This window comes from Engraulis encrasicolus, chromosome 3 (genome assembly GCF_034702125.1).
Source record: "Engraulis encrasicolus isolate BLACKSEA-1 chromosome 3, IST_EnEncr_1.0, whole genome shotgun sequence".
NCBI classification, from domain to species: Eukaryota; Metazoa; Chordata; class Actinopteri; order Clupeiformes; family Engraulidae; genus Engraulis; species Engraulis encrasicolus.
Window position 1 is genome coordinate 14112348 of NC_085859.1, and position 18296 is coordinate 14130643.

General features: G+C 46.0%; 2 protein-coding genes across 2 annotated transcripts; both read right to left on the reverse strand.

The window, feature by feature from the left end:
• Nucleotides 1-1127: 1127 nt before the first annotated feature.
• Nucleotides 1128-5909, reverse strand: hps1 (HPS1 biogenesis of lysosomal organelles complex 3 subunit 1). The gene is made up of 5 exons (XM_063194313.1): nucleotides 4334-5909; nucleotides 3992-4222; nucleotides 3669-3732; nucleotides 2901-3031; nucleotides 1128-1592 (listed from the first exon to the last, which is right to left on the reverse strand). The coding sequence occupies exons 1-5, from the start codon at nucleotides 5705-5707 to the stop codon at nucleotides 1233-1235; spliced, it is 2160 nt and encodes a 719-aa protein (XP_063050383.1). The 5' UTR covers nucleotides 5708-5909; the 3' UTR covers nucleotides 1128-1232.
• Nucleotides 5910-7841: 1932 nt separating this feature from the next.
• Nucleotides 7842-18292, reverse strand: hscb (HscB mitochondrial iron-sulfur cluster cochaperone). Its single transcript, XM_063194314.1, has 6 exons — nucleotides 17816-18292; nucleotides 15214-15310; nucleotides 14361-14450; nucleotides 9715-9859; nucleotides 8323-8370; nucleotides 7842-8080 (listed from the first exon to the last, which is right to left on the reverse strand). The coding sequence occupies exons 1-6, from the start codon at nucleotides 18175-18177 to the stop codon at nucleotides 7977-7979; spliced, it is 846 nt and encodes a 281-aa protein (XP_063050384.1). The 5' UTR covers nucleotides 18178-18292; the 3' UTR covers nucleotides 7842-7976.
• Nucleotides 18293-18296: the final 4 nt, after the last annotated feature.

Below are 18296 nucleotides of genomic sequence, written 5' to 3' on the forward strand. Positions count from 1 at the left end.
GAGAACGGTATCGCATGTTGGAAGATAGCATGTGCTCTTTGAACACCGCAGAGAGTGCTATGGAAGATAAATCTGTTGAAATGGTAAAAGGTAAAAGCGGCGGTAGCAGGACTGAAGGGAAAAAGTATAGAATAGAAAGACCACCTGCTTGATGTACACTTTGATCAATAATAAATGGCCAATCTACTGAATGGGCAAAAAAATATTTTATTTTTTTACAGGATAAAAAAGGTGAGTTAGTAAAAAAAATATCAACAAAGAGAATGAAGTAAAGAACAACGTGTAAACTGTGAAGGCACAATGTGTATATACAAAAAGTGTGTGTGTGCACGTGTGCATGTTCTGTACGGACAATCAATGATACCTAGTAACCTCTGAAAACACTGGCTGAACTATGTTTTGTGTGTTTATGTACAGCAGGAGAAAGTAAGGCCTGTGTGTGTGTGTGTGTGTGTGTGTGTGTGTGTGTGTGTGTGTGTGTGTGTGTGTGTGTGTGTGTGTGTGTGTGTGTGTGTGTGTGTGTGTGTGTGTATCAAGGTGGCAGAGCAGAGCGCATATCAGTGTGGCCTTTGACCTTTGAGATCCACAGGCCACAAACACACACACTCTCTTGACTATTTTGCTGTCATGGTTCTTGTGTGTGAGAGAGAGTCAAAGTATGGGGGCATTCACAGCTTATGTGCTAGTGTGCTGCAGTTCTGTAGTTCGTGCGTGCATATTTGTGTGTGTGTCTGTATCACAGCAGTGGTATGCGTGAGCCGTGAGGGCTTCCAGTTTGTGCATGCGATTGTGTGTGTGTGTGTGTGTGTCTGTCTGTATCACAGTAGTGGTATACGTGAGGGCTCCCAAACTTTGCGTGTCAGTTGGCTGCAGTGCTGTAGTATGTACTCTGTGTGTGTGTGTGTGTGTGTGTGTGTGTGTGTGTGTGTGTGTGTGTGTGTGTGTGTGTGTGTGTGTGTGTGTATCTGTATCACAGTAGTGGTATGCGTGAGGGCTCCCACAGCTTGCGTGCCAGTTGGCTGCAGTGTTGCAGTATGTACTCTGTGTGTGTGTGTGTGTGTGTGTGTGTGTGTGTGTGTGTGTGTGTGTGTGTGTGTGTGTGTGTGTGTGTGTGTCTGTCTGTATCACAGTAGTGGTATGTGTTACGGCTCCCACAGCTTGCGTGTTAGTTGGCTGCAGTGCTGTAGTATGTACTCTGTGTGTGTGTGTGTGTGTCTCTCTCTCTGTCTGTATCACAGCAGTGGTATACGTGAGGGCTCCCACAGCTTGCGTGCCAGTTGGCTGCAGTGTTGCAGTATGTACTCAGTGGGAATAACGCCCAGGTGCACGGTGAGCAGCTCGTAGCACTTCACCACCTCGCTGGAGTGGCTCTTGCTGTAGTACCGCAGCAGTTTCCTGTAGTAGTCCCAGGCCAGCATCCCGATGGGGGCCGAGTCGTCGGGCAGCGCGGGGATGTCCACCACGTCTAGCTTGTAGCCCGTCTCGTTCTCGAACCACAGGAAGTAGCAGAAGTAGTAGTCCCCGTCGCGCTGCGTGAGCGTGGTGTAGCCCTTCTGCAGGTAGCGACGCGCCGTGCCAACCAACCCCCACACCTAGTAGGAGTAGAGTAGAGTTGAGTGGAGTAGAGTAGAGTAGAGTAGAGTCAGAGCTGTAGCCCCTTAACTCATTCAGTGCTAGCCATTTTCTTATTCTGACAGGGGGGTTGCCAGGCTTTTTTCAACATTTGAGTGTTTTTTCAAGAGCCATAAAAAATTGAGTTCTTTGTCCATGTGAACAACAAACATACCAGATCAATGTGTTAGGCCCTACCCCCATAAGAAAAACGCAAATTACTTGATATCAAGTCTTTGGCACTGTGCCATACATTCTGAAAAGACTCGTTTTCAAGTCCATGGCACTCAAAGAGCTACTGTACACCGTACCTCCAGTGGCTCACTGTAATAGTCATTGAAAAGTTAACTACCATAGTACTACACTACAATGACAACATATGGCCTGTAGTAATGCTCTATGCCCTGGGCAATGCCATTCTGCTAGCAACAAATGTATAACTCTGTGTCTTAAAGGGACACTGTGCAGGAAATGGTCAAAAGGGGTACTGCAACTATGCTGCTCATTGAAACTGGGCTGCCAATTGCCAAATTTGATCTTTACATGACAGTTTTCTAAGTAATAAATGTTTTCTAGTTTGGTCCAAGTAGAGTCATTTTTGCAGGTAAAAATGGCTATTTTTGGAAATTCAAAATGGCGGACCATGGAGAAGATCCCCCTTTTCATGTATGAAAAGTGCAATTTTTCCAGTCATAATGAATACTTAGAATTTGATGGTGGTGGTAAGTATTCATGAAAAAAGTGACATTAGTGAATGGGCAGCATGAATTCTGAAAATAAACAACTAAAAATCTCACACAGTGTCCCTTTAACGGGTTAAATTAACTTTTCCATCACCAGCCAAAACGGCTGCATAGTAGATCTTCATCTTACTAGCAAAACACATCACTAATGGGTCAAAGTGGCTAGTTATTTGGTCTTTTCTACAAGCCAATCTGAAATTTCACCAGCATTTGGTCTGTGGGCTGGTGTTAATTCAGAGCCCTGAATAGAGTAAAGTACTTTAATCCAGAAGGATATTAAGGTGTCTGTCAGCTTACATAGACAGACAAATACACAAAAACCTAGTAATACACATCATTGCACATTACAGTAAACATATAGCACATACTTGAGTACACACACACACACACACACACACACACACACGTGGATAGGGTGGCATGTTGCGCGCACGCATGCACACACACACACACACACAATGGGTGTGGGTAAGGTAGCGTCTTATGCACGTGCACACACACACACACGCACACACACACACACACACACACACACCAAAGCCCAACCTTGCTCTTGATGAAGTGTGCCAGCGGCCCCTTGCCCAGTTCAGAGCTGGTGGAGCGCGGCTCGCTGGTGTTGAGGGACGGAGCGATCATCTGGCCGGCCGCTCGGTCCACGTAGATGAAGTGAACCAGGCCTAAACAGAACAACCAACTCATTAATACTGTATACTCGATAGCTTTGATTTAATGTAATATAATGTAGGCTCCCCTTCCTTTCTTCCGTTCTTTTGCTATGATTATTTATTTTATTTCATTTATTTTACCGGCCGCTCGGTCCACGTAGATGAAGTGAACCAGGCCTGAAAAGAACAACCAACTCATTAATATACTAGATAGCGTTGGTTTAATGTGCTGTAAGTTCTTTTGCGATGATTATTTATTTTATTTCATTTATTTTACTTCTGTTGTATTGTTTATTGCCTATGTTTCATTACAAGTATCCTTCGTAATTCATGAAAACTTAAAATATACAATGAACTCTTCCTAAGTCAGTAAGTTACTGTTGTGTTGTTTTTAAGTTAATATCAACTTGTTTTCTTTTACTTTATTGAGATTTGGAAACATTGCATCTCATGTGTTATTTTGACCATTTGAGATTTTCTGCAAATAAATGATCTAAATGACAATATTTTCTTTTGAAATGTTGTCGGTAGTTTATAGAATGAAATAACAATGTTTGTTTTACTCAAACACATACCTATCCATAGGAAACTCAGAAAAAACTGAACATTTCGAAGTGGTCTCTCAATTTTGTATATTAAAAAAACAGACCTGGGAACTCCTCCAGGTAGGACACCATGGTGATGTTTCGCTTGCTCTTCACCAGCAGGAAGTCCTTCCAGTCCAGAAGAGAGAGAGAGAGAGAGACCATGGTTATGTTTTGCTTGCTCTTCACGAGCAGAAAATCCTTCCAATAGGGATGGACGAAATTGCAAAAATATCATATCAATTTTTTTTTAACATAAAATCTTTTTTTTTATCACAATATATGATTTCTCCACTTTCTCCACTTTTACGATTTCGCCAGATTTTGGACAATCTTCTACTCGAGATCGAGATCGAAGATCGTCCAAATCTAAAACACCCCTATATACCTTCCAGTCGAGAAGCTTCTCCTGCACCATGCTGCGTGCCCGCTCCTGTAGCGAGGGTGAGAGCCTGGGCGTGTGCATGAGCGCCTCTGGGCTGCTGCTGCTGCCGTCGGGGAGAAAGAAACACTGCTTGAAGATCATGCACAGCGCCGTACGCAGCCTCCTGCAGTCAGCGATCAGATCTCTGTTGAGTCCCCCTCGGCTGAGCGCTCTGGTCTTGAACTCTGTCCACACCTGATGGTTTCAACAACAATACATTATCATGTGTCAGGTGTATTCAGAACCATTTCAATGTAATTATTTTTCATTTAATTAATTAATTCATTCATTCATTCATTCATTCACCCTCTGCAACTGGGCCGTCTGTATATGTGTGGTGCCGCCACCGAGCGACCGTATGAACTTGTCCATCTTGCCGCGCAGCTCCTGGATGGGGGTGTGGCCTCTGCTGAGCCACGCCCCGTCTGGCCCCTCCCTCAGCCTCTTCTCCAGCTTGGCAACCATCTCCAGGAAGTGGTAGATGGACATGGCCACGTGGCCGTTGGGGATCTTGGTGAGCAGCACCAGCGTGATGCCGGGCCACAGCGGGAGCGTGTACATGGAGTGCGGCATCATGGGATACACGCCCTCTTTGAGCGTGCTCTCCAGGAACACTCGGATTGGCTGGCACGGGTCGGGAGGGCGACTGCCGCCACCGCCGCCAGCTGCCTGCTGCAGCGCTTGGAGGCTGTCCTCCGCCATCTGGATATCATCCGGGTCCACGAACTGGAACATGGGGGGTGAGTCTGGTGATGAGTCAGACGGCTCCAGTCTGCTGCTGCTGATGTCATCCTCCACCTCTGTCTTGTGGCGTGTGGGTGAGGCTTCGGGCGTGTAAAACATCTCCGAACCAGTGGTCGTGTCATGATGAACAACGTCCTCAGGGCTCGATTCCTCTAGGTCCGGGCTGCTGGGGTGCATGTGCAGCACCATGCCCATGAGCGTCAGAAGGTCGGAGGAGTTCAGCGTGCTGGCGTTGCGACTCGAGTAGAAGGCCAGCAGTTTGGTGTGCACCAGTATGAACGCGTGCTGCACTTCCTCACCCATCCTCTCCGTGCTGCTGTTCAGCTGAGCCACCAGCCTGCGCTCCAGAAACTCGATGCACTGCTCGCACAGAGTAGGGTGGATGAGACGCTCCACCGCTTCCACCAAGAAGCTCTGGTCCTGCTGTCTGAGTCGGGTGTAGTTCTCCAACAGACCCTGCAGGTGGCGCCAGAGAGATCTCCTGTGCTCAGAGTCCTGTGGACGCAGCTCTTTCTTGAGGAGGTCGCTGCTGAGCGTCACCATCCCAAAGAGCACGTCTGTGAGTTTCTTCATCACGTAGATCTTCCTCCTCAGATCATCCTCGTCCTCCTCGCCATCGCCATTCACTGCTATGTACAGGCACTCTTCAAACTGATGCAGCACGTAAGTGTGCGTGTCCTCAGTGGTGAAGGACGTGTAGCTGTCCCCCAGTCTGTCCACCAGCGTGATGCAGGATATTATGATGGGAGCGAAAAGTGTGTTTATGCTGTCCTCGAATGCTGGCACAGGATGGTCAATGCCAGCGCGTGCCTCTGTAGAATTCTCGCCATCCTCGCGAGCCGAGCCGTACTGCTCCTGCACGCGCTGCTGGAACTCGGCGTCGGTCCAGTAAAATAGAACCTCCGCGTTCTCGCTGCTGATCAGGAGACACTTCATCGTGCCTCTATCTGTTGTGAAAACGTCAACTTCCCATAAACTTTCTTTCGCTCCCTCACGGCTGAAAATCTCTGAACTACCCTACTTTGACTGAAGTGGCGAGAGAACTTCCTTATTCCTGACGGAAGATTATGAGCTGTTGTAGTCATGAGACGGGCGCGTGAGCAGTGAAAAAAAGTTTAAGTGGTGAAAGCTCCGTCATCTCGTGCCCCCGGAAGTATCAAGTGTGTGTGTGTGTGTGTGTGAGAGAGAGAGAGAGAGAGAGAGAGAGAGAGAGAGAGAGAGAGAGAGAGAGAGAGAGAGAGAGAGAACTGTGTTCGTGCGCAATGGAACGCTCTCGTAAGTGTTTCATGTCGTCAGGAACAACAGGTTGTTTTTATATAATACATATAAGTCCTCATAATGTCGACTATATATAGGTGCGTGACATGCATTAGTGATTCCGAGTACAGTGTTCACCTTATAACCAAACCATGGCATGTAATGCTTTTTCATTCCCCACAGTGGTTGCGCACTACACTACGTGCTTTCACAGGGACATGCTTCCCTCTACTGTTAGGTTATGTTATGGTACATTCACAAAACGGACCCGATCATAAAAATGATCAAATCATCAAAAATAGCACAAACAATTACATTGCCAGATCATTGATTCCCCCCCTTCATTCTGACCTATGACACAAACTTGATGTTATTTAACCCAAGCCAATTCAATAAGGTTTGTCATGTCAGCCAGTAATTGGAATGATGTGATTTGTTAGGCAGCATTTTGTGGAAAGCAGTTGCAGCTGATGAATCAGAAAGATAAACACCCAATTATTGTCCAACATAACAATATTAGAGAAGTGGAGAGGTATATACACTCACTGGCCACTTTGGGCACACCTCTAGAGGTCAGGTCCGGATTAATACACAGGAGAGAAATGGCTGCAGCCAAGGGGCCCCCAGCTGCCAGGGGAGCCCTGATTTTCCAAAAGTGAAAAATTGCAGAAATGCAGAGAAGATGTAATATGGAAAAATCATCTGTTGAGGTGAGTACAGTTGGTAGACATGTTATCCTAAATTCCTTGCTTGTAATTATCACAGTCTACTGTATGTAAATGTATCACGAAATTTGCCTTTCAGGGGTGGGGGGTTGCCAGGTCTGATGAGTTTTGATTTCTGCTACAACACTGGGATGGTAGGGTCAGTATTCGGTGGGTGTCAACAACGTGAAAACATTTATCCATCCTGCCTTGTATCAAAGGTTCAGACTGGTGGTCAACATGGTGTGGGGACTATTTTCTTGCCACACTTTGGGCCCCTTAGTACTTATTGAACATTGTTTTAACACCACAGCCTAAAAAGGTCAAAAAGGTACTGCAACTATGCTGCTCATTGAAACTGGGCTGCCTATTACCAAATTTGATCTTTACATGAAAGTTTACTGAGTAATGAACTAATATTTTCTAGTATGGCCCAAGTACAGTCATTTGTGCAGCTAAAAATGGCGGACCATTCCCCCTTTTCATGTATGAAAAGTGCAATTTTTCCAGTCATAATGAATACTTGGAATTTGATGGTGGTGGTAAGTATTCATGAAAAAGGTAACATTAGTGAATGGGCAACATGAATTCTGGAAATAAACAACTAAAAATCTCACACAGTGTCCATTTAAGCCTGATGCTGCGCATGTGCTGCAATGACCTAGGCGCCTGAAGCGACATAAGACACTGCATTCAGACTCTTGAGTTTTGAGTTTCGTATTATAAAATGTGTTTATGTTAGAGCTGAATGAACACATTCTAATGCAAGATGAGGGTATCTTTTATATGCAACTTAAGTCATGCTTTTATGGGATTATTCGGAGGATGAGATATTAAGGTTTTCTATAATCTGAGGGCACCTTTTCGCAAAATGGGCTTAGACATTCAGCATGCGTTTTTTTTTCCAGGTGCCTTAGGCTTAAATGGGTTAAGGCACTTGTAAGGGCAATGGGGGATGGAATGATGTGCCAGCATGGAGCGGGGATATCCAATAAAGTGGTCTGTGATTGTAGAATGACATAAAATAGTGCAAACATAGAACATTAATATATAACAGTGCAAAAGTAAATTTGCAAAAAAATGTCACGTTTGGACTTTTTATTTACATTTATTACCAAAATAAATATAAGCTGTTTGTACAATGTGCATGTCACAGTACTTGTACAGTATATAGAGATTACATGAAAAGACTGCAAGGTGAAAATGTGAAATCAGTAGGTGTACAGTACATCAGGTATTTGTTCCTATGCGTTCTCTGCCAACTCTGACAGCTTTTCTTTCACTTTCTCTTCAATGTTGGCAAAGTATTTCATTTGGGCAAGAAGTCCTTTGGCTGACTGAAGGTCTCCTGTGACAAGAGAGAAGGGGAAACGCGTGAAAAAAACCCATCTCAGTTTCTTTTCCCACTTGTACCGTATGCAAAAGCACACAAAACAAAACAAAACAAAACCAAAAAAGGATATTGCGGAGGAAAAAAAAAGAAAGAAGAGAAATAGAAAAAATTGCTGTGGTGTCTTCACAGCGGGGCTCGTCAGAGAGTATATCTATCAAAGTTGAGAGCGAAAAAAGTAAAGTGGCAAAACATATTACCTTCTTTCAGCGTGGTGTTTATGTGCTCCGTCAAGTCGCTCAGTTTCTCTAGAGGGGAGGAAGCAGGCAATAGACATGCATGGTTGCTTATGGTTTCTTCTCTCATTCACTAAAACAACATGGACAATACTACTGTGGTACGTACATGCAGAGATTAAACACAACACAATTCTACACCAGACATTCTCAAAATGTGGTTACTAGTGGTTACTACATAACTATAACTAGTTATGGTGACGACTATCTACAAACTACCAAATGTTAAAATAATTATTTAGGAACACACATACAGTACAGTACTTCTTTCCAGGCACTATGGATGAGGTACATTTAGCTTCTCTCTCTCTCTCTCTCTCTCTCTCTCTCTCTCATTTTTTCTATTCCCTCCATCTCCCATTCATTCTCCCTCCATCTGTGCCTGCACTACACCCACTTCTCCATCTTTCTCTCCTGTGCTTTCACTATCCCCTCTTTATATCTCCAACCCTCCCTCTCCCTCTCCCTCTCCCTCTCCCCGCATCTGTACCTACACTATAATACCCCACCCCTCCCTCTCCATCCTCCCTAGCTGTGCTTTCGCTATCTCCACGCTCTCTCTTAAGTCCTTGTAAATCGAAGGCGAACTAAGCGACCTGAGCGGCGGAAGTCATTATATCTCTATGGAGGGGAGGCGAATTAAGCTACCAGAGCGAATTCGCCAGGAGCGAAGCTTCTTTAGCGACCAGGGCGAATTTTGACGATTAAGCTCAAGCTAATCTTAAGCGAATTCGCTATGACGCGGTTCGGCGAAAACCAATTGGAACGTTCATATCGAGGAATGTCCCAGGCTGTCAAGACAGAGCCGTTATGTGATTAGCTGAATCAAACATGTCAGTGCAGCGTCCAGAGCGAATAAAACGAATTCATGGCGAAACTTCTTCAACCACCCCAGCTACCTGGGTCGCGTAGGTAGCGCCCGATGTACACGGGCCATTACTCTCCATCTCCCTCTCCCCCCAGCTGTGCCTGAACTACAGTGCTACCCACCTCTCATCCTTTCCTCCTGTGCTTCCTGTACTCACCTCTCATCCTTTCCTCCTCTCCTTCCTCTACTCACCTCTCATCCTTTCCTCCTCTCCTTCCTCTACTCACCTCTCATCCTTTCCTCCTCTCATCCTTTCCTCCTCTCCTTCCCCCTTTCCTCCTCTCATCCTACCTCCTCTCCTTCCTCTACCCACCTCTCATCCTTTCCTCCTGTGCTTCCTGTACTCACCTCTCATCCTTTCCTCCTCTCCTTCCTCTACTCACCTCTCATCCTTTCCTCCTCTCCTTCCTCTACTCACCTCTCATCCTTTCCTCCTCTCCTTTCTCTACCCACCTCTCATCCTCTCCTCCTCTCCTTCCTCTACCCACCTCTCATGGAGCGTCCAATGGCGTCGACCTCCTGGTGGCTCTGGGCGTCGGCCAGCTCCTCGTTGATCTCCATGACCTCCATGAGGAGTCGGGGGTCAGCGGCCGCGTCCGTCCCCTCCTCCAGGTGCATGCCCTTCAGCTCCAGCTGAAATCAATCACCACACCCACAGGGGAACTTAATAACAGAATACTCTCCGGTCCCCAGCCACCACCCCCCCCATCACTCCAGTCCACCCCGCTCCTCTCCTCACTCCACCCCACTCCTCTCCACCCTCATCATGCTCCCCGCTCCTCTGCTGTTGTCTCATCTACTAACTCCACCCCACCACCATCCTCTCCTCAATTCACCCCACCACCCTATCACCTCCTCTCCTCTCCTCAATTCACCCCACCACCCTCCTCTCCTCTCCTCTCCTCAATTCACCCCACCACCCTATCACCTCCTCTCCTCTCCTCAATTCACCCCACCACCCTCCTCTCCTCTCCTCTCCTCTCCTCAATTCACCCCACCACCCTCCTCTTCTTCTCTCAACTTGTCTTTTCTCTTCATTCCACCTCACCTCACCGCACCCTTTCCCACACCTCTCCTCTCCTCACGTCCACTCCTCTCCTCTCCTCTCCTCTCCTCTCATCGCCTCTCCACTCCCCACCACGGTCCTCTCCTCTTCCCACCCTACCATCTTCTCCTCTCCTCTCATCGCCTCTCCACTCCCCACCACGGTCCTCTCCTCTTCCCACCCTACCATCTTCTCCTCTCCTCTCCCCACCCTACCACTATCCTCTCCTCTCCCCTCCCCACCACGGCCCTCTCCTCTCCCCACCCTACCACTCTCCTCTCCTCTTCCCACTCTACCATGGTCTTCTCATCTCCTCTCCCCACAGTACCACGGCCCTCTCCTATCCCCTCCCTACCACTCATCTCCTCTCCTCTGCTCTCCTTTCATTTCCTCCATTTCACCTCGCCCCATCTCACCCCTCTCATATCATATCATCTCATCTCATCTCCTCACTCCAGTCCACTCCACTCCACCCGGCTCATCTCCTCACTCCACCCCACTCCTCTCCACCCCAGCCAATCATGCCCCTCCTCTACTGTTGTCTCATCTACTGAAGTAGAGCGCTTGGTGGGGTGGTGCAGAGAGAACAACTTGCTCCTGAACACAGCCAAGACCAAGGAGCTGGTGGTCGATTTCAGGAGGAAGAGGACTGCCATCCAGCCACTTATGATTGAGGGTGTGTGGAGAGGGTGTGGGAGGGACTTCCGTTTCCTGGGAGTTCACATCAGCGAGGACCTGACCTGGGGTGTCAACACCACTGGGCTAGTGAAGAAGGCACAGCAAATACTTTATTTCCTAAGAATACTTAGGAAAAACAACATGTCAGCAGGCTTGTACGAAATTCCGAATGGAAAGAATTTCAATTCAAATGAATGCCATAATACGAACACTAGGTGGTGCCATTACCTTGAATTTCTTTGAATTTAATCTACACCACCCATGGGGCACCTAAGTCACGCCCTTCTACTTCCGATACATGGGGCAGGAGCTCGCAAAATTTTGAATGCGAGTCAATGGAGCGAGTCAAGCTAAATCCTCATCCCGTTTGGCATGTGCTCTGGATTTCACATATGATGACAGTGAATTTGAAAGGTTTGGATTTGCGTCGTAAGACCACTCATTTTCGGCACGCAAGAAACGTTATTTTAGCTTTTGTGCAAAACTGTGTTGGAGACTACACTTGCGCCTCGCATATCTGACGTGAACCGAGGCACAGCCAACCCTACCGCTGCACCGTGGCTTAAGTGGCTGCACGTCGGACATGCGACGTCTGTTGTGTAGTCCAAATAATTACATATTTTTGCACATTCACAACTCAAAAATCGCTTGCCAAGTGAAGTCAACAAGCACACCATTGGTTGTTATTAATTCTGAGACACAGCATATGTGTGATCCACGGGGAAATGCGAGGTGGGTCGGAAAATAGCTTTGATCAGTCCATTACAGCCCAGTCAAAAGTTTTTCCACTGCCAGCCCCAGAAGCTGCCCGGAAGGGGTGGAGACTTAGGTGCCCCATTGAAAGTACATGGAACACCACCACCTAGTGTTCGTATTATGACATTACTTTGAATTGAAATTCTTTCCATTCGGAATTTCTTACGAGCCTGTCTGTCAGAAGCTGCTTGTGTCCTTGCTGCAACATGATCTCCAAAAATTCCGTGCTCCTGGACACGGATGTTAAGGACACAAAATCTGTGTCCAGGAGCACAGATTTTGCCAAAATTCCGTGCTCCTGGACACGGAATTATTTTCCGTGCTGGACACACAGAAGTGCTCTCTCTCTACTCCCACAGCTCTATGTTTCCACAGTCTTGTGTTTTCTCAGGATTTTTCCAATTTCAAATATTTTTCCTCAAAAAAAACATTTCTTACTGACAGGTTAGGGTTAGGGATTGTTTTGGTCTGGGCACAGCTACTTTTCTTTCGTTCATTATATGAATTTGATAGTCTAGCAGCCAATTGGAAAAGGTATTTCTCAAAAATATGTCTTTAATGGCAGGTTAAGATTAGGGAATGTTTTGGTCAGGGCACAACTTAAATTACTATAGCATTATTTTCATTAGAATTAGCATTTGGTATGTATTTTCTAATTATAGAGTTAACACAGTGCTGTGGTAATAGCCTATAGAAAGCACTTCCGTGTGCCCATCACAGAAAACAATTCCGTGTCAAGGAGCACGGAAAACAATTCCGTGTCCAGGAGCACGGAATTTTGGCAAAATCCGTGCTCCTGGACACGGATTTTGTGTCCTTAACATCCGTGTCCAGGAGCACGGAATTTTTGGAGATCAGGCTGTGTCCTTCTACCGCTGCTCAGTGGAGAGCATATTGACATATTGTCTTTGTGTGTGGTTCCCAGGCTGCACTGTGGCACAGAGGAAAGAGCTCCAGGGGGTCATAAAGGCTGCAGAGAACATCATTGGCTGCCCTCTTCCATCTTTGGAGGGCCTACACAGCACCCGCTGCCTAAAAAAGGCCAAGTGCATTCTGAGAGACACATTCCACCCAGGTCACAGTCTTTTTGAATTGCTGCCATCGGGCAGGAGATTCAGGTCCATGAAGACAAGGACAAACAGACTGAAAAACAGTTTCTATGCAGCGGCCATCACAGAACTGAATTTTGCATCAAAAGCATAGTTTTTATATACATACCATTCTTTTTATTCCATTTCGTATTTTATTTTTTATTTTTTTTGCTTCAACAAGGAATGCACAATTTCGTTGTTCTTGTCACAATGACAAACAAAAGATATTGTATTGTATATTGTATTGTATATTGTATTGTACTAACTCCACCCCACCACCATCCTCTCCTCAATTCACCCCACCACCCTCCTCTTCTTCTCTCAACTTGTCTTTTCTCTTCATTCCACCTCACCTCACCGCACCCTTTCCCACACCTCTCCTCTCCTCACGTCCACTCCTCTCCTCTCCTCTCCTCCCCTCACATAACCCAAGCCCACCCCACTCCTCTCCTATCCTCTCTTCTCATCTCCTTTCCTCCCTTACCTCACCCCACCACAGCCCTCTCCTCTCCTCTCCACGGAGGCATTCCCTCACCTCTCCTCACCTCTCCTCACCACGGAGGCATTCCCTCACCTCTCCTCACCTCACCTCTCCTCACCTCTCCTCTCCTCACCTCACCTCACCTCTCCTCACCTCACCTCACCTCACCTCACCTCACCTCACCTCACCTCTCCTCTCCTTCCTCCCCTCCTCTCTGCTCCACGGAAGCATTCCCTCACCTCTCCTCACCTCACCTCTCATCTCCTCTCCTTTCCTCTCCTCTCCTCCTCTCCGCCTCTCCTCTCATCTCCTCTCCTCTCCACGGAGGCATTCCCTCACCTCTCCTCACCTCACCTCACCTCTCCTCTCCTCTCCTCTCCTCTCCTCTCCTCTCCTCTCCTCTCCACGGAGGCATTCCCTCACCTCTCCTCTCCTCTCCTCTCCTCTCCACGGAGGCATTCCCTCACCTCTCCTCTCCACTCCACCGAGGCATTCCCTCACCTCTGCACCTGTCTAGGGAGGGAAGGAGGAGTGGGGAGAGTCCTTTCCTAGACACAGTAGAAAGAAAGCTCCTGTCCTCCTGTGTCATCTCACCAAACAATGTCAGATAACACTTGACTTGGCGCCGGTGTCATAGGCATCTCATGACAGTGTCATGGCACAGTTATGTACATTATCTATGACATGCATATGACACTGGCGTCAAGTAAAGTGTTACCCAATGTCCTCAGCGGCGGACATCTCAATGCCTGGCTGTGACACAGTGTTATTAATTAATGGGTGAAACTTTTACAGTGATTTATGAATCTCAATGAGGAATAGACAAAAAAAGGTGAAACCATTTAACAACACACACACACACGCACGTGCACGCACACACACACTCGTACACATATGCACACTCTCTCTCTCTCTCTCTCTCTCTCTCTCACATTCTCTCTCTCTCTCTCTCTCTCTCTCTCTCTCTCTCTCACATTCTCTCTCTCTCAATTAGCCATTAGAACAAAATAAAGATATGCATAAAGTGAAAAATTCATTTGTGTGTTGCAAAAACTCATGCATAATTTAATGCCAAATGCTTACCATATAGAGTCCACGACTCAAAGGCTTCAGCAGAGTCCTGTAAGCTTTGTTTACCAATGCAGACTGCTCGGCTGAGTACTCTTGCTCCGTCTGTGAAACGAAGCAAATGCACATACAGCAAAGTCAAAGCTTCATCCATTTCATTGCACCCTGTAAAGTCATGCCTATAAAGTTATACTATAAAGTTCTTTTAAAAATGGATATGCTGAAGTACGTAATGAACAGCAGTTTGTCTGTTTGTGCCTGTGCCTTGTGCTTGTGGCCTCGCCCCGCCTCCTCCCCTCCTCCGTGGAGAAAACAATAGAGTTTCCCAGTTGTGAGCCTAGCCACAACAACTTTTGGGGTACTGTTTTTCATTCACCATCCCAATTGCAAATGAGAAAATGACAATTGAGCTTTTTTCGAGATATTGAAATATAATGCTGTTGTCACTGATGTCATCATGGCATAGTATATCCTGGTTCAAGGTCACAAGCACAAGTGGAGGATGCAAGGTCGCATATTGGAACGCACACTCAGAGTCAGGCTAATCTCGTTGACCTCTGTGTTACATTTTTGAACAAAGCAGACGGATTGCCATTGACATACTTCCAAAATAGTTCCTGGACATAAGTGTTGAACACAGAAAGTACAGTAAAGGTACATGTAATTAATTTTAATTAATATTTACGTCATCTTTGCCTTGTATGTAGTGGTTCTGTGTAAGTCTCAAGCAAAAGGAAGTTGCTGCCTAGAATTATTTGAATGTACGTGTATGTGAATCATGTCACCAACAGACATTCTGTACCCTGGTTGTCACAACTCGGAATTCCATGGCTCTGAGTACAAGTCCAAAGAGTATTGATCTCATTACCGGCGTCTTCTGGCTGAAGTTGTCGGGGTGTAAAGAGCGTTGAAGTTGTAGGTACGTCTTCTGGAGCCGCTGGGTGTCCAAGGAAAACATCTGGTCACTGAAAGGACGAGAGAGAAGGACATTAAACATTAAAAACATTAATTCTCCTTATTCTGCTGTCCAGGGCCGGTGACAGCTTTGGCTGGGCCCGGGACAAAATTGGGTCCCCATTCCATTGTACGCACTGAGTGAGCCAGTGGGGGCCTTCCCATTTGTCCCAGGTCCGGTGAAAGCTGTCAGCGGCCTTGATAACAGTCACATGAAGGTAACTTACAGTGGAAAGTGGATACAAACAGTCAGGATGTGGCGAGATCAAATGACCAGTCTAGTGTCAGAGTGTTGGGCCCTGTACTGTAGCACCAAGCAGACAGAGGAGTAAAGTTTGTATCTGGGGTGGACTGAATCCACAACTTCCATCAATTCTCTCTGCCCACTTGGAGGCCATGAATGACGGGCAATCCTGACATTCTCTTCTTCTCCTGATGTCCGTCCTGTTTATTGTGGTCATTTCCCATCATGCAGTGCAGCTGTGTCGGCCAAACGGGCCTGTGATGATGACTGGTTCATTCAGTGAACTTGTGGTGGAACTAGGTCATCCTCTCTTGTGAACCAGGACCTACTTATTTACTCAGAAAGTACATCCTCTGCAAGACCTATTTAAGGGTGGATTTCATGCAAGCTGCCACCAGAAATGCATAGAAATAACTGTGATGCAGAAGTGCCAAAAACTTGGAGTTCCTTTTAAAAGCCACTTGAGGCTGCCTCCCTCCGCCAAAAAGTTAGTCACTTTCTTCCAACTAAACAGCCTCCCACATACAGTACATACACCAATACAAATGGATGATGCTGAGGTTGTTTATCTTTGTGCTTGCATTTCCCTACAGATGCATTTGCTCAACTCCAACTAATTATATTGGATACAGGGACCTAATTAGACATGCAAAGCAAAGCGTCGGACCTCTTCCTTCACCGAACTCCTGACAATACATAACAGAGCAGGCTGTGCCCGCATTGTTAGTGTCTATGGAGTCTGGTGTGTTAGCTCTTTGTTGTTTTCAGTCACCCACTCACAGTGGCGTGCACAGACATTTTGGGAGGACTGGTGCTCAAGGGAGGGTGGAGGGCATGTGAAACTTCCAGCTGCCTTACTAGGCTATAGAGCAAACATACTCAACTGGCAGACCCAGGTCCAGATGCGGACCCAAACGCAATGTCATCCGGACTGAGACACAATCCCTCTGCATATAATAAATGTACTAAAATTATTATTGTTTTATTTTCATTGTGTGTCAAGAGAAATGTCGCTGCTAAGCAATCTCTAGGTGTCACATATCACACATACAGTACACACACACCCCTTTCAATTATTTATCTTTTGTTTGTCACTGGTTCTTTTGATTACAGCATGTAATGTATTAGCCATTTATTTGTTTCACTATATTGTAAGATGGTTCATTGACATACCAACATTGGTTGGTATTAAAGATACACATATCCTACATTGCCACCACGTCAAACCATTGTAGATCACCTTTGGGTCATTCCACGCCAAATCAACAAGAGCCTGCGCACTTAGGTCTCAAAAAATTCTGAAAATATTACTGAGTGTACCCATGGTACTTAAGAGAAACACTGTTACTTTATTTGAATGTAAGATGTATACTCTCGATGTTACAGCCAATTTCACTGGGGGAGGGGGGTGCCCATTTTGTTCACACTCTTTTTTTTGTCAAAGTTCACAAGCCCGTAGCTCAAGAACTAAACCATGTAGGAAGTGCGCAACATGTGCAACAAACTATTCCTATCTATGTACCAGCATGCCAAATTTGAGCTTCCTACATGGTTTAGTTCTTGAGCTACGGGCTTGTGAACTTTGACAAAAAAAGAGTGTAAACAAAATGGGCACCCCCCTCCCCCAGTAAACTTGGCTGTAACACGGAGAGTATACATTTTACATTCAAATAAATGTACAGTGTTTCTCTTAAGTACCATGGGTACACTTGGTAATTTTTTCAGAATTTTTTGAGACCTAAGTGTGCGGGCTCTTGTTGATTTGGCGTGGAATGACCCCTTTATTATCATTGGTGGTAATGTTGTATTCCCCATTGCTCATCTGACTGTGTTAGGCCTATGCAAACATCCTGTCTTATAGCAGTCAATTTGAACTGTTCATGCCAATGTCACCTGGAAACTGTCCTATTTACAGCCTCATCAAGCCAGTGGTATTTGTATAATTTATATATTTTTTTCATATAATGCCAATGCCACTTTGATGCTGATAGTCACTTTATTCTCAAGTTTGTCTACCATTGTCTGTTTATGTGTAGTTAGTTTTATAGTAGGCCTAGGTCTTGTGTTATTCATTGTATGATAGCCTAACTTACATTATGTGCATGTAGGTTCATGCGTGCACTTTACTGTTTACATTCTCAATAAGAACTAGGCTACTATTTCAATGACAACAAAGAAAATGTTTCAGACTTTCTACTCTGTGCTAAGAAGGACCATTTTCAAGTTTCAATACCCACACAACCTTCAAACACACAAGACAGGAGACTCTCACCAGTCCATGATCTCAAAGTAAGAGCTTTTGGTTGGAGGCTGCACGAGCTTGCATGCGGGGCAGAAGAATGACGGGGCTGAAGTTCCACAACTCCAGCATTTGCGGTCCGCTGAGCTGGCACATAGCCTTTTAGTCATCAAAAGCAAATGTTTTCCAGCTTGACTTTCATTGTTGTGATGTGACAGACTGCGAATATGCCTATGCTGGTCAACGCGAACAGCACTGAAGGTGACAGAGGGCGAGTTTAGTTGCAAAAACCCATGTCCATTCCAACATGTTCTCTGCGCGCACTGGAGCCAGTAAAGACCGCAAGATTGTGTCACTTTTTGCATTGCCATCACGCATGCCGAGTTGACTCTCATCGATTATAACAATTTCATAATGACATTAAATTACGCAAGTAAACACTGCCAGTCTCGTGCATGCCTTGTTGACAGCGGCAGCGACCCAACTTCCTACTTCCCATAACAGAGGAGAGATG

Bases quoted from the DNA above. Each gene is read 5' to 3' on its own strand.
- hps1 (XM_063194313.1), bottom strand. From the start codon at position 5,707: ATGAAGTGTCTCCTGATCAGCAGCGAGAACGCGGAGGTTCTATTTTAC. The intron at 4,223-4,333 runs GTGAATGAATGA...TGAAACCATCAG, and splicing joins AGACGGCCCAGTTGCAGAGG to GTGTGGACAGAGTTCAAGAC. The intron at 3,733-3,991 runs GTATATAGGGGT...CTGGACTGGAAG, and splicing joins AGAAGCTTCTCGACTGGAAG to GACTTCCTGCTGGTGAAGAG.
- hscb (XM_063194314.1), bottom strand. From the start codon at position 18,177: ATGAGAGTCAACTCGGCATGCGTGATGGCAATGCAAAAAGTGACACAA. The intron at 15,311-17,815 runs GTGAGAGTCTCC...TCGTCCTTTCAG, and splicing joins TACTTTGAGATCATGGACTG to TGACCAGATGTTTTCCTTGG. The intron at 14,451-15,213 runs GTAATGAGATCA...TTCGTTTCACAG, and splicing joins ACTTCAGCCAGAAGACGCCG to ACGGAGCAAGAGTACTCAGC.